The sequence below is a fragment of the Notothenia rossii genome (assembly GCF_949606895.1).
Source record: "Notothenia rossii genome assembly, chromosome: 10".
In the NCBI taxonomy this organism is placed as follows: Eukaryota; Metazoa; Chordata; class Actinopteri; order Perciformes; family Nototheniidae; genus Notothenia; species Notothenia rossii.
The window spans coordinates 34,886,710-34,901,171 of NC_136908.1; the positions used below are offsets into that span (position 1 = coordinate 34,886,710).

Below are 14,462 nucleotides of genomic sequence, written 5' to 3' on the forward strand. Positions count from 1 at the left end.
TCACCTATGTATTGAACTAATGTCTGAGCACAGCCTGGCAATGTCAGAGGATGTTTATGAAATTACGGACCTCTATGTAAAACTTCGACAAATGATTATTGATGAGCTGGGGGAATAGAGTATGGTTTTGTTCTTTGCGGAAAAAAAAACCTTAATAGGCCTACCAGTACCAATATGCTCTGAAATATTAATTGTTGGTAGATACACTTTGCTAAGTTTGCAGGGCTCCTTCGAAGTTGCTCTTGTTACCAGTCCTCTGTCCAAGGGCTTGATTGTGACAGTGACTGCATGCATCAGTCAAAGTGTGAATGCAAACTCTATAGTCTGTGGTGCTGAATAGTACATTAATAGGTAATCTTCAACAGGGTGTTTTAGAAGATCATGCAATGTAGTGAGTATCAGTTTAATAATGTCCATATTACTCCCAATATGTAAATAATGTTATTTAATGTACTCTTTTGTATCAATGTATGTACCTTTTTTGGCACATGCTGTAATATTCATGTGTTCAGTCATTTTAAAAACTATTCATTTATATTTCTTTATTTTTTAAATAAAGGTTGATTTATAGCGATGGACGAATAACTAAGTAAAAGTAGCAATACTGCAATACCAAACAATACTCAATTATCAGCAAACTTTTTATTTAGTCAAAATAAACATGTGACTGCACAGTATGAAATCTGTTGTAATGTTAACAGGCAAAACAACTGGCAACATTGTAAACTGCCATTACAAATAAAGAAAGAAAACTATTTGAGTCATGAATTTTGATATCTTCAAAATATATTTTGGAATGATCTTACACATATCCCCACATATAGCATTTAGAGTGTACTGAACTCACACATACTTCCAGACAAAGCCTCATTCTACTTGGCGAGAATACACACATTTGTACCTACTTGGGCCAGTCAGCTGCCATGTTCTTCTTTAGAACAAGTGGACATGGACAAATTATTACTAAAAAAAGAAACCACCGCGGCACAACCCATCTTTAGTGGGCAAGTAGCCACACATATTTTTACGATTTTTCGAATTCCCAGGGCCTAATGGGCCCTTGCACCCATTGGGCACCTACCCAATGTATCCACATCCATGAAAAAGACACAAGAAACACTAATTATACACAGCAAATTAATTAAATGTCAAGTTGCTGCAGGAATGATTTGCTGCAAGAATGATTTTCTGCAGGAATGATTTGGGATTAAGCATCGTACCTTGAACTCACAACCTTCTGGGGCATCAGCCTGGAATAGTTGCTGTAATAACAGATCCTGTTGGACAGATCAGATTATGTCCATTACCCACACATTAGACTCCAACACCTTATTCATCTCAGAGCTGAAGTCAGGAAAGCTGTCATAATGGATTGACAGCTCCAGGATGCAGCCACAAGTGTGGGCCACAGGTCTTCGCTGAAAACCTTGAATCTGGGTAAAGTCAATTATGATTTCCTTCCCCAGGAATAGATCTGAGCCTGTGCAGAACCTGAGGAACCAAGACAGATGCTGCATATCAGCATTCCTTAAGTATGTGGTTAGGTACTTTTGAATGTCCTTCTGGTGGACATTGATGGCCTCTGGGAAGGTGAGAGACTTAACAACCTTTCTTGCCGTTGGTTGTAGAGTTTCATACAATGATGGCAGGTCCTGAAGGCTGTGCCCAGCTGTGCATAATACTTTTGCCCATTGTTCAATGACATATGCAGGCTCTTGGACAAGAGTTTTTTGGGCAAGCTCCTTTTGGATTTCATCTACATTGCTGGCTGTAGGCCTTCTTCTGCAGCTGTGGTTGTCCAGCACTTCCAAAAGCTCTTCTTGGTCCACACTGTCAAAATCGGATTGCCAGGACTCAAACACTGAACAATCCGATTCTGGCATATACTGTAAGAAGTTCTCCACCAAATCGCTCTTGATACACCCTAATGAAGCTTGCTCCAATATGACGGGCGCGATCTTCACAGGAAGATATTTTGCCCTTGCCCATCCGAAAGCAATAATACGGCCGACACTTTCCCACTGCTTCTCTCCAAAATCATGCACTCTAAATGTGTTGCCCATGGTGCACTGTTCATATAATTCCTTCCAGAATTCTGAGAGGCAGTCTCTGACGACTCCTCCATCGTCATATGCCATCTCAGCTTTCCCGTCCGGCAGCACAAGCTTGATTTTGAAGTCGACCTCCTGAAGTTCTTCATCACAGAAATGTGCTATGAGCTCTCGCAGTACCTGGCCTCTGTGAACAACCAGTATTCTCTTATGCTCACTGGATGGCAATGCTGGTGGGGAAAGAGGTAGTGTATCATCCAAATTAATGTGCTTATTTTCACCAATGTCTCCTATAAAAACAATGTTGCTGTTCTCCAAAACATCCTCATATCCACTTCCTGAGGGATAAAGAGAAAAGTCAAAGTTGTCCTCAGTTGTGCTCTCAAGAAATACCATATCCGAGCTGATCGTTTCAAAAGATATGGCTGTGGCAACACTAAGAGAAGAAGAATGATCCTGAACACTCTCTGCTCTCTCCAAAGGTGGGGTCAGTCCTGCGGTTTGACTTTGTGGACTATCCTTTTCTTTCTTCTGTTTGGTCAAGTAAAACCTTAGAAGAGGAAGTTTTGTGTCAGTGTATAATTGTCCGACAGTAAGTTCCTCATCAACGGTCAGCTCTTGATAATTTTTTAGATCCAACTTAAAATGTGTTGATGGCCCTAGCCTGTTTCTCCCGTTTGGAAAGAACAAGCCAACTCCTTCCTGTATCAACTCCATTTTCTGAGAATCCTTTGAAACTGTGACTTTTCTGGTTCCCCCTCCTCGTTTGGCTCTCACTTGCTTGAAAACCTCTGCCTCATCATCGTAATGCATCCATCCTATTTCAACTTGTCGCATCGTCTTCATGGCATTTTTTTTCACTGTTGGTTGGGAATGGTCTCCTTGGTTTTTGCTGCTCTTCCCTTCATCATTGGGTTTTCTTTTGGACAATTTACTTTTCAAGCGCTCAAAAAGCTTTGATTTTCCATTTTTGTTGTGACTGTATTCCTTTCGCCTACAAAATCCCAACACTGCTAGGCGATCACCATATGATGGCAGAAAAGTCTTTAAGTCTTCATCTGTCATCAGCTGTATTGTGCTGGCATCAATCTAAAAATGGTTTAAAAAGAGAAATCTTGATTATTGGCTTATCATTGGTTAAAATGTTTTCATAACGATCAACTGGAAGTCATTTATAAGCTTTAATTGAATAATAAACAAATGATCAACAAAATATTTAAATATGTTTGTAAATGATTAGGCGCTTAACATATCAAAATTGTTTTGTAACTCATCTCACACTTTAAGTAAATCAGGAAATAATCATATGCAAATAAGATTTAGTCAGCGAAGTTACTCACATGCAGGTAAAAAAGAGACTAGCAATTCCATGTGTTTCATAGGACGCATAAGTTGTGTACCCTGTGAACCATAATAAACACACAAAATGGACTATATGCAATGACGTTTTTTTTTGCTGTCTTTCCAAATGATTCAGTAATACATTTACACATTATTTACAAAATGTGAGTACAGAAGTCATAACATATTGTTAACTTTAAGACTTTGTTCATGCATAATAGTTTATACTTTAAATTAGCTTCTGCTAAATTATTCCATGTGTTAGTACACATCTATACAATTATAAATAATGGTAATAATATGTGCATTTTTTGGGCAATGTGGATTATTTTTCTATACCTTCTCCCCAAAAAATAACATAAACCTCTTCTAAACTGATGACCAATTTCATATTCATATTCATTTCATATGGTCCATATGCAAATGGTCCATTTATATTGTGTACTACAGTAAAGTAGGCTAGAATGGTATCCCTTCTCTGACCCACATTAGTTACCAAGAAGGAGTTCCGGCCCCTTCTTTTTACCTGCCTGTGAATAACTTTACTGACAGGTCATAACATGTCTTACTTATTCACCATTTACAAATGATTTGATAATGATTATTTCATGTTTGACAAAAGGTTAACTAGATGTGTTATAAAACATTGTTGTTATGTTAAGCACTTATTAAACATAGCAAAAAAGGTAAGGACATTTGTGTTTGGTAGATAATTATTTCTTTGTTGTAACAATGCTTCTTGGCAATACATCTTATACCGTTGGAAAGCCTGTTTATTTACCTTTCAAATGGTGCCACATTTGTGAGGAACATCACATTTCCTTACTTTTTGTGCTTTGTTTATTATTTTACAAACATATCAACATGTTTTGTTGATTATTGAACCATTATCAAACTAATTCTTTACGACTTCAGAATGATTGGTTTTTAAAAAGTTTGACCTAATAAATGTTATATTTTGAAGAAACAATGAAAGGGACAACAGTTTGGCTGATATACTGGTTATGCATATGCAATTAAGTACCTTCTCATTCTCCAAGGTCTTTATTGTTTCCTCTGGAACATATCTCTGACTCAAGAAGTCACTTAAGGCATCCATCCTGTGAGTATGCATTACAAGTAGTTAGTAGTTATCATAAAAAATAAACCATACACAACAAGAGATTTGAGCTACAGATGAGCGAGTTTGTAAGGGAAGTGGGCATGTTTACTTTAGAGTATATAACTGCAGTCAAACCCTATTATGAAGTGCTCTATTGCATTACAATCTGTGACAGCGCCTGGATGGGCCAACAGTGTTTACTTTGTAAACCGAAAAGTATACAAAGATTCAAGTGACATCATTGTTCTGTATTGTAAAATCATGAGGTACATTGTATATCCAATTTGGTTTAGTTATTTTAACAATAGTACAGGCCGACATTTGATAATGCAGTCATATAGTGTTGAATGAGCTAATGAAGTATGCATACTGTAAATATAGTTTTGAATGGATGAATTCAGCACTCAATTTAAAACATCACCTGCTAAATTTACAATTTAGTCTCCTTTTGCCATATATGCCATCCTGTTCTAATCCTGAAAACAGGACAATAGGCACAAACCATCTAATTGCAGATGGGCTGGGAAACTAAATCTGGAGCACCTGAAAGCCAAAGGAGAAAGCTTCTCCAATAGGATTCATTTTCCATCATGTCTCCTGCAGAAACACGTTTTTATCTCGAGCAGAGCAGATGGAGCACGGCATGGCATTATAATTATATTCAGAAACCACAGCTATATACACGACATGTCTTATTTAGACCGCATGAGAAACAAGTTCACGTTAGGCCTAGTAGGGACAGACTTGAAAAACGGCCCTAACTGTCAATTAACACACAATTCTTTAACCAGAATTGGCACAGCAGGATAGTGAGTAAACAGTCTACGTTGATATATGTGGGGGATTCTTATATAATTAGCTGCATACGGCTGCTTTTTAGTGTTAGAAGCGGTTTCATATGTCTTTATGAACTATCTGCAGCATGTGAACTGAAGGCAGAAACAATGATGAACCTGCAGCCTCTGAGAAGTGTCGCCAGCGCGCAGAGCGCACGGACGCAGAGCGCACAGCCAACCACTGTTTACCTTCATAAGATATGTTAAAAACCACAGATGCTGCTACAGTCCGAACTCTACATCAGATGTTCGGTTATACTTCATATTATGCTTTCATGATTATGTAGACGTTCAGTCACCAGGGCGAGTTATAGCCTCTTTCCGACTTAAACAAGTTATGTTTTACTCTTGGCACAGGCGTAGTACGTGTGTGTACATCCACAGTGGACACAATGAACACGCAAACAACGCTGTATGTGTACGGTCGTTTATGTGAATTTAAAACGTTATTCCTCAGAAAATAAATGTCCTGTAGTATCGTCCCGGTGCACTCCGGCAGCACTGCAAATGGAAACGCAGGAGCCCGCAGCAGCTGTATCACAAACTCACAACTTTATATATAGCTATAGTCTACAACGCCTTAATCTGAACTCATAATATAAATGTAATTGACGAGTAAGAACCTAACGTAGGGTATGGCTTATGGATAGGTAAACGGACATTTGCAAGCTTGAACACGTTTTAAATAACCATGGTGGAGCTCCCTATGTCTCTAGCCCAGTATCAATGCACATCATCTTGCTCGCCACAGAATGCTGAGCTGACCTGTTTGAAACGTTTCTCCATCTACTATATGCGTCCACGGTATGAATCCTGTCAAAATGTAGTCAAAAGCAAAAACACTCCGTAATGAATTGACTGATACAGTGCGCATCGTTCCGAGGCTTCGATCCGCTTCAAATTATGCATAAGTGCCATATGCCCTAGCTAGCGAACCTAGCACAGTATTAATTGCATGCCAACTGCAGTTCGCTGTGTTTACCTTTTAACACCAGCAAAACAACAATTATTGTAAAGAAATTGCTGAACAGGAGTTTTTAATGTTATTTAATAAATACGTCAGTTAAACCCAGTAAGCTAACACTACACGAAATATAGCAATACAGTTACGTTAGACACTTAGGCCTACCTCGAGTCAGTTCGGCCATCCAAACGGTAGGTGCATGCTATATTTAACGTTTATCTATTTAACAATAGGCCTATACCAGTAACATTACTTCACATGTTTCCTTTTTAACAGTAGATAATACCTTCATGAAGTGTGTGGCAAGAGCAAAAACAATGTTCTTTTCAGGAGTGCTCCAAAATCAAGATTGCTTACAGCTAGTGTATTGCTTTGACTTGCTGGTAGTTGTCTTAGGTCATTATAATGAGATAGCTAAGTCATTATAATGAGATAGCTAAGTCATTATAATGAGATAGTAAGTCATTATAATGAGATAGCTAAGTCATTATAATGACTTACAGGATTTTTGTATTTTTTTTCCTGTGGCGCAAACAGGCTTCCATAAGAAGTTAAACTTTTAAGATCCATGACTTAAACACTTTATCCAGGATAAAAGCCACATAGCTGGCACCTGCAAGCAGGGGCGCCAGGGGGTGAAATGTTAGGACGATTCTAAGGGCCCGTGACTGACAGGGGCCCCAAACATTTTTAGAACATTAAGAAAAAATGTTTAAGTAACCTTTCATCAATCATCAATAATTAACAATAATAGAACGTTATATTGGAAATGTATTCATTAAACTTAAAATTCATTTCACTTTTTTTCTTCCAAATGTTAATTATCCAAAGCCTCCGTACACCCCCTTCTATTTACATGTAATGGTTTGGTCCTGCCTCCAAACGCTGTGTGGTACCGCACTTTCTAGCAGCAGAGTGAGAGCATGTGAGGAGGGATGCTAGTACTTATGTGTGTGCCATGTCTCAACGACTAACAAAGTCAGGCTTTCAAAAAAGAAAAGAAAGGAGAGAAAGACAAGAGAGAGGGACTAAAGGACGACAGTATGTCACCCAGTTTTTCAAAGAAAAGGTGGGTATGGTCCATGAGTGGTGGAAATTAGTCTGTTAGCTAAGCTTAGTCCATTGTAGATAATAATTGTAATGTTTTGCTGACATTAAGTACTGTTAATATCTTCACAGAAAATACTGAGGTTTTTCATTTCACTGCTCTTTTAGCTGACATTTAATAAATGCAGGTACAGTTTTAGCAGCTGTAATGGCAATTCCTGTTCCTATGTCCAATATATTTTTGTCATCACGTCACAGAAGGGGTGAAGAGTGATCCACACGCAGACACAAACAGATGACTTTCCGGTCCTTAGTTTCAGTTTATAATGATGTTTTATTCAGCGTTTTGCATAACAGGTTTGATTGTACAGTTTTTGTTGTTGTGATGAGCATCTGCCAGGCTGGTGGAATTGGTATGCTCTCTCCTTCTGTGTCCTGCCTCTTCCTGTCACCTATGACCTCTTTATATACACCCGGTGCAGCTAAACCCCAGCACCAAGTGTTCAAAAATAATATTGCACTATACGTATAACTTAAATAAACTGACACACCAACAACACCCATAAAATGGCTCCTACAGCAGCTATTCATACTAAATCAGTTGCCCCTCCCCCTGGTGCCAGGACCAACATATCCATATTTAGGCTCCGCAGCCCTGTCCCCCCATAAGGCTTTGCAGTCTTGCCATGCTGTCCATTGAAAGCCAGTTGGCTAGAAAGCTGGACTTCAAAGACTTGATCAGTGACTTTGCCTGTAAGAAGGCTAGGCGCTGGGCTCTTGGTGAGTAATGCTGAGCAAGGCCTCGTAATAACTGTTAAAGGGCAAGGCTATGGTAATGATATTGGATCACTACACACAAGATGCATGATGAGAAAAAGACTGAGAACAGGCTCTGATTTAGCACCACCATCAGGCCTTTTCACTTCCATTTCCGTTTTGTTGTCCGTTTACACTTTAATACCCGCTGTTAGAAATTAAAATCAATGTTTTGATGGTATAATGTAGTTTAAACATGATGTCAAGTTAAATGCTCTTTTTTAACTTAAAAAACAGAAATTCTTGTGAACAACCAGTTGTTAAGCTTTTATTCTGAAAATCTTTCATCTCCGGTTAGCATTTAGCATGTGGCTAATATTCGATTTCCTAAAGAGGTGAATTTAGTAGCAAAATGACATGGAGTGATGCACACCGAAACCTACTGATTTAACACTACAACTATAGATGTCGAGATACTACCATGCTGAATATTAAATGAAGGTACAGTTTATTTGAATACATTATTGTTTACAGACGAGAGTAGCATGTGACAACATCCGGAATGACCGGAAACCAAACCAGCCGTGAAGTATTTTCTGTATTTTTTAGAGTATTGATTACATCGTTTAGAATGTGTTACATTAAAAGTGATGAAAGAGAATATGAGGAGAAAAGGCGTGTTAAACATATATTGAATGTGAAAAGTACCAATCCTCTGTTTAAAAGCAACAACGGACATTAGAGACGAGGCGAGCCGGCTGGCGGGGAGGAGCCAGCAGAGGATATATATAACAGCACCGGACGAGGGATTCGCTCTCTTCTCTTGCTCACGAGAGCCGGTGTCGGTACCAGATGTGTTCGGGGTACCATATGTGTTCGGGGTCCGTCTCTTACCAGTGACGTCACGATGTCACGACGTAATGACGTCACGCATTGTGATTGGCTGTACGGTAATTTACCCACGCTGTCTAGAGTATAGAGTTTTTTTTTTATCATTACATTACATTGTATTTAGCTGACGCTTAAGTGCATTCGACCAACAAGATAAAAACTTGAAGAAATACAATAAAACTTGAAGAAAAACAAAGACGAATGAGGAGAAGAACAAGAGAAATCGAAGGTAAGAAGTATAAAACGTAATATGGTAGGTAATATGTAATATGTTCAGTGCCGTTGGTACGTTAGTTCAAACAATAACAACGGACAATTTTTCTTAGCGTATGCATGTCAATTTAAATCAATACATACAACTATTTCACATGTACAATATTTTCTTAGCCCTAATACTTAATACTACTTATTTCGTTTTGATTGTTATATTTGATTATATTATATATTATCAATAAATTATATATTATATATCAATATGATATACTTTTCTAAATAATAGATTATCAAAAAAAGTATTTATTAAGTAAGGGATAATGTGCAGCAATCACAATCAAGTCCACAATCGAATCCATAAAGACAAAGTAAATCTGTTTACAGTTGTTTCATATGGATGTTGAGAGGTATCCATATATCTCTTCATTTTGCTCTCAAAGTGCACCAGATTGATGCATTTAACTTCAATATTTAAAAAAAATCACTCCAAAGGGAGTGCTTGTTCTTCCTTCTGTCTGTCTGAATCTGTGTATTCTCATGTTCCGATTAACCCAGCCAAATTTTTCTTCTTTTGTGTCTTGATGTGATCTTGAGTCGAGGCTGATCCTCTTGCTGTGGTCCCGCATCCTGGATCCTCTATCCTGAGTTCTGGATTAAGTCGTGGACTTCGGGTCGTGGCTTAACCTGTCTCTGCGGTCCTGCCTGGGTCTCGTCGTGCTGCCTCCCTGAAGGCTCCCACAGGATTGTTGACATCTTCGTGGATTCATCCTATTATTATAGACGCATGCATTTCCTAACATTCGGTCTACCTATGTTGCAAATGTATTATCTCCTCGATTTACACACGGCATCTATTGCACGTCTGTTTGTCCTGGGAGAGGGATCCCTCTTCTGTTGCTCTCCCTGAGGTTTCTCCCATTTTTCCCTTTAAACTGTGGGTTTTCTCTTGAAGTTTTTCCTTGTACGATGTGAGGGTCTAAGGACAAAGGGTGTCGTTTTCTTCTCATACTGATATTCTGAACAAACTGCTGTTGTATTAGCTGTAAAATGTCTTTACTGTAGGGTATTTTTTATTATTTGTACAGCACTTTGGCTCGACCAAAAATCGTTTATAAATGTGCTATATAAATAAAACTTGATTTGATTGATTTGATTTCAAAGGGTGTGCGCCAAGGTTCCATATTAGGACCAATAATTTCACCATATACTGTATGTAAATCATCTCGAATAATCTTTCAAATGCTGCTTTCCATTTTTATGCAGATGATACTGTTATTTATTGTTCATCCTCTTCTATAGAGCAAGTCTTGATTTCCTCCAGTCTGTCTTTGATGTTATTCCATCCCATTTATATCAAATCAAGTTAGTATTAAATGCAGACAACTCCAAACTCATGATATTCTCAAATCGCAAAAAGTTAACTTATTTTCTCCCCAACATGTGTACTGTTCAAGGGACTGACATTGACATTGAAAGGGTCACTACATACACATATCTAGGTTTTATTATTGATCAGAACTTATCTTTCAAGTCACACACTGAAAATGTTGTTTTAAAATTAGGTTTCTCCTTTCAGACAAGGAAACATTTGATCTGCAACGTTTTTACCAGTAATGGATTCTGGTGATCTGCTTTACATGAATGCCTCTGACCAGTGCCTAAAGAGTTTGGATACTGTGTACCATTGTGCATTATGTTTTATTACATATATATATATATATATTGTGAGTTTGGAATAAATATGCACTTCATGAAAATTATTAGTTTGTTACTGCTAGTAAAAAAACAGTAAGGTTAATACTGGATGTTTGTTACACTTGGATATGTTTTCTGTAACACTTGTAACATAATTATTCTCCAGTTTATGCCTTTGAGTGACTTGCAGTTAATGCTCGACATTCAATTCAAAACCTTTATTTATCCAGGTAAAATCCCATTGAGATCAATGATCTATTTTTCAAGGGAGACCTGCAGCAGTAGGTTCCACATGAAGACATAAAAACATAAACAACAGAACAACAAAAGGACATCATACAGCAAAAATTACAGGGATTACAATTTACATATCTATCTACATGTACAGGTACCAACAGCATCTGACTGTGGAGCATCCAACCGAGCTTTAAAAACATGTAGTGGTACCAGCTTGGTAATTTTACATTCTTTTTGCAGACTGTTCCAAGTTAGTGGAGCTGCACATCTAAAATCTTTCTTCCCTAAGACAGTCCTAGCACTTGGCACATTTAATAAAACCACAGCATGAGATCTCAGGCAATAAGTACTTTCAATTTGCCGAGAGATCAGGGAGCAGATATAAGATGGTACTTTATCCAACATGGCTTTGTAAATGAAAATGTACCAGTGACTGAGCCTCAGTACAGTAAGTGATGGCAAAACCGCCTTGGTTTACAGTGTACAGTGATGCGTAAGTGCTTTACAGTTTGTCACAAATCTCAGTGCACTGTGATAGTAAAACCTTATTGTGGTGTAATTATATATCCAAAGCAGTCAGAAGTCAGAAAATCTTTAGTGATGTTTAACCACTCAGAAGACAGCCCATCAAAATGAACACATTGGGACCTTTCAGAGAGGTAGTTCATATTCTACATATAATAACGGACAAAGTAAAGAATGAAGTGTAGGCTATGTTTAAATGTTCGGAATTTGACCGTGTATGATGGTCCTCTTGAGTTGCCGTACAGCCAATGGCGTACAGCCATTGCTCCGTTTTCATGTTTTTTTAACATGTTTTTCACAAACATTTTCACACGCTAGGAGCATAGGAATAATTCAATTCGGTTCGTCATGATCTGTAGATGTGATTTGCCCCCGAGCACCCCTGGGTAAATTACCGTACAGCCAATCACAATGCGTACAATGCGTGACGTCATTGGTAAGAGACGGCCCCCGAACACATATGGTACCCCGAACACATCTGGTACCGACACCGGATCACAGCTGTTTTCTGCCTGAACAATATTCTGTCTGTAACACTACCGCGCCTTTTTAAATTAAAGTATCCCATTTGAATCTTCTCAGAGACTCCATTTAGTCTCATTTTAAAGCTTCTCTCCTGGACGCGAGAATAACTAACATATTTAACACCGCTTATTTTGTAGTTGGTATATTTAATAAAAAATTCTGCTGCTTATGTTATTTTTTTTGTTATAGCATTTTATAAATGATAATATTGGTGTTAATGTTCACTTTATTTTTATTTAAGAGGTCATGTATATTTAAGTTATATTTATTTTGATTTATGAATGGTCCATTCAAAAATGTTATTAAAAAGGCATGTAAACCATAAGAGATTACTATTGAGGTCTATTCTCAGGAATGTTAGTGTTATATCAAATAGTGAATTCTACTGCAGCAGAATGTTGCAGTAGAATTTGCAGTCTGCACAGTGTTATATTTTCACTGCTCAGTGTCAGTTATTGTGCGGTTAATATTGGACTACAAGATAGATGCAACAAGCCTGTACAGGTAGAGTTATTTAAAGCATAAATGAGTCGGTTGGGTTCTGGAGGTGTGGTTACAGCATTGTGCTTGGTTGGCGCGGCCTGTGCCTGGTGGTGGGGCCCAATGTGATATCTTTTCATGGGGCCCAAAATCCCTGGCGGCGTCCCTGCCTGCAAGGTGAATACAGCTGGTAAAAGAAAAAGTGTTTGAATGCGTACATTAACAGGTTTATGATATCACTGACCCGTCCAAGACACAAGTGGATCTGACTTTAATTACATTTGACTCGAGTGTTTCGTCAACTTAATGTGTTGCTTAAAATAATACTTCTGCATACAGTATGTGACACTGTAAGTGTTGCACGGCCAGATACGGCTCAAGAAGCTGACTCAGATAAGGAAATATATGATAGGCTGCATTATGATGTGATATGATGTGATATGAATGATTATGGGACACATTGACGTCTGCACTCACAGTGCCGCGGACTGTAGGCCACGTAATGTTACGTTTATGTTGTGGCAGATATTTAAGTAAGCTTTCTTAATGCTAATGTTATAATAGTCAGATTGCTCTGAAGATGGGAGGTGATATTCTATTCATTTTCACATTCACACAGTCGGTGATTTGAACTACATGAACAATATGGGCAGTTTATAGCCTACATTAAATAAATCAACAGTATAGTGGTGATATGCTCCAAGTGGAAGCGATTCGCCATTAAAGCAAAGAAGAAGAACTCTGCACAGTTGATCTCTTATCCTGGAACATATCCTGAAAGCAGACCCGTCCCAGAAGACCTGAGAGTTCTGGATGGTTTGTAATTTAGCAGGAGATCAGAAATTAATTGTTATATCTCTCACAGGCTCCGCCCTCTACTGGACTCTATGGGTACTACCTTTCTCAACTTCTCAAATTCTCAACAGCAAAATGTAGGGGGGGTCTGAAATTATAATATTTATTTGTCACTTGCAATTGTCACTAAAATGTTTTTAAGCTTACTATGTCCAGTATTCATAATTCAAAACATGTATTCACAAATATCTTCTATTTTGGCTGTCAAAAGCAGAGCCAGCCGTGTGACGCGGGTACGCCTTGTGAAATTATCCAAATTAGCCACGCGCGGCAAAGAGGAGAGAAAGACGTTACATTAGAGAGGACTAAAATGTCTAAGAGAAAGCTAAACCAAAGTGTTTCACTCGCGCACTTTGGATTCACATCCAAAAAAGTGACACCACGAGATGACCAAGAGACAACCAGAGATGATGCTGATGATGCAGCAGCTAGCACAGCACTCGCTACCAGAGCTGTTAGCGGGTTGGGGGCTCCTGTCCCTCCCAGTCACTCCCCAGAAGGAGGTGAAGTTGAGGAAGAGAGCTCAGAAGACGCAGTAGTTGCGGAGGTATCTGCTACTGCTGCTAGTGACTGCTTAGTGTGTAGGAAAGCAAAAACGTTGCTACTCTCAGAAAAGGGACCGGGTTTACACCTCGTGGAAGAATGGATCAATGGTGATGTTACTAGCCCTGATGCATCTACGAAAGAAGATAGCCTATACAAACACAGGGACAGCCAGGCCCACGCGAGGTCAGTGGAAATAGTACAGATGAAAGACAAAGAAACCCTCCCAAACTGTTTCATTGATGTACAGTCCGATTTACTCAAGAAAACAAGTCTCGTTTAGAACAGCTTACACCGTAGCAAAGGAAAGGCTATCTTATAAAAAGCTCAACCCCCTCATGATAATGCAGGAGCTGAATGGAGCCGAAGTTGGGAATATCCGCAAATCTGTCACATTGTAA

General features: G+C 38.6%; 1 protein-coding gene and 1 long non-coding RNA gene across 2 annotated transcripts in view; one reads left to right on the plus strand and one right to left on the minus strand.

Moving 5' to 3' along the window:
* Positions 1 to 14,462, plus strand: part of LOC307021337 — a 52,578-nt gene that overhangs the window by 21,636 nt on the left and 16,480 nt on the right. The gene's annotated exons all lie outside the window — the stretch shown is intronic.
* On the minus strand, positions 892 to 10,837 carry LOC307021319 (uncharacterized protein). Its single transcript, XM_079653322.1, has 2 exons — positions 4,417 to 10,837; positions 892 to 3,140 (listed from the first exon to the last, which is right to left on the minus strand). The coding sequence occupies exons 1-2, from the start codon at positions 4,504 to 4,506 to the stop codon at positions 1,290 to 1,292; spliced, it is 1,941 nt and encodes a 646-aa protein (XP_079509448.1). The 5' UTR covers positions 4,507 to 10,837; the 3' UTR covers positions 892 to 1,289.

Bases quoted from the DNA above. Each gene is read 5' to 3' on its own strand.
- LOC307021319 (XM_079653322.1), bottom strand. From the start codon at position 4,506: ATGCATACTCACAGGATGGATGCCTTAAGTGACTTCTTGAGTCAGAGA. The intron at 3,141-4,416 runs GTACTTAATTGC...AACCATTTTTAG, and splicing joins AGACCTTGGAGAATGAGAAG to ATTGATGCCAGCACAATACA.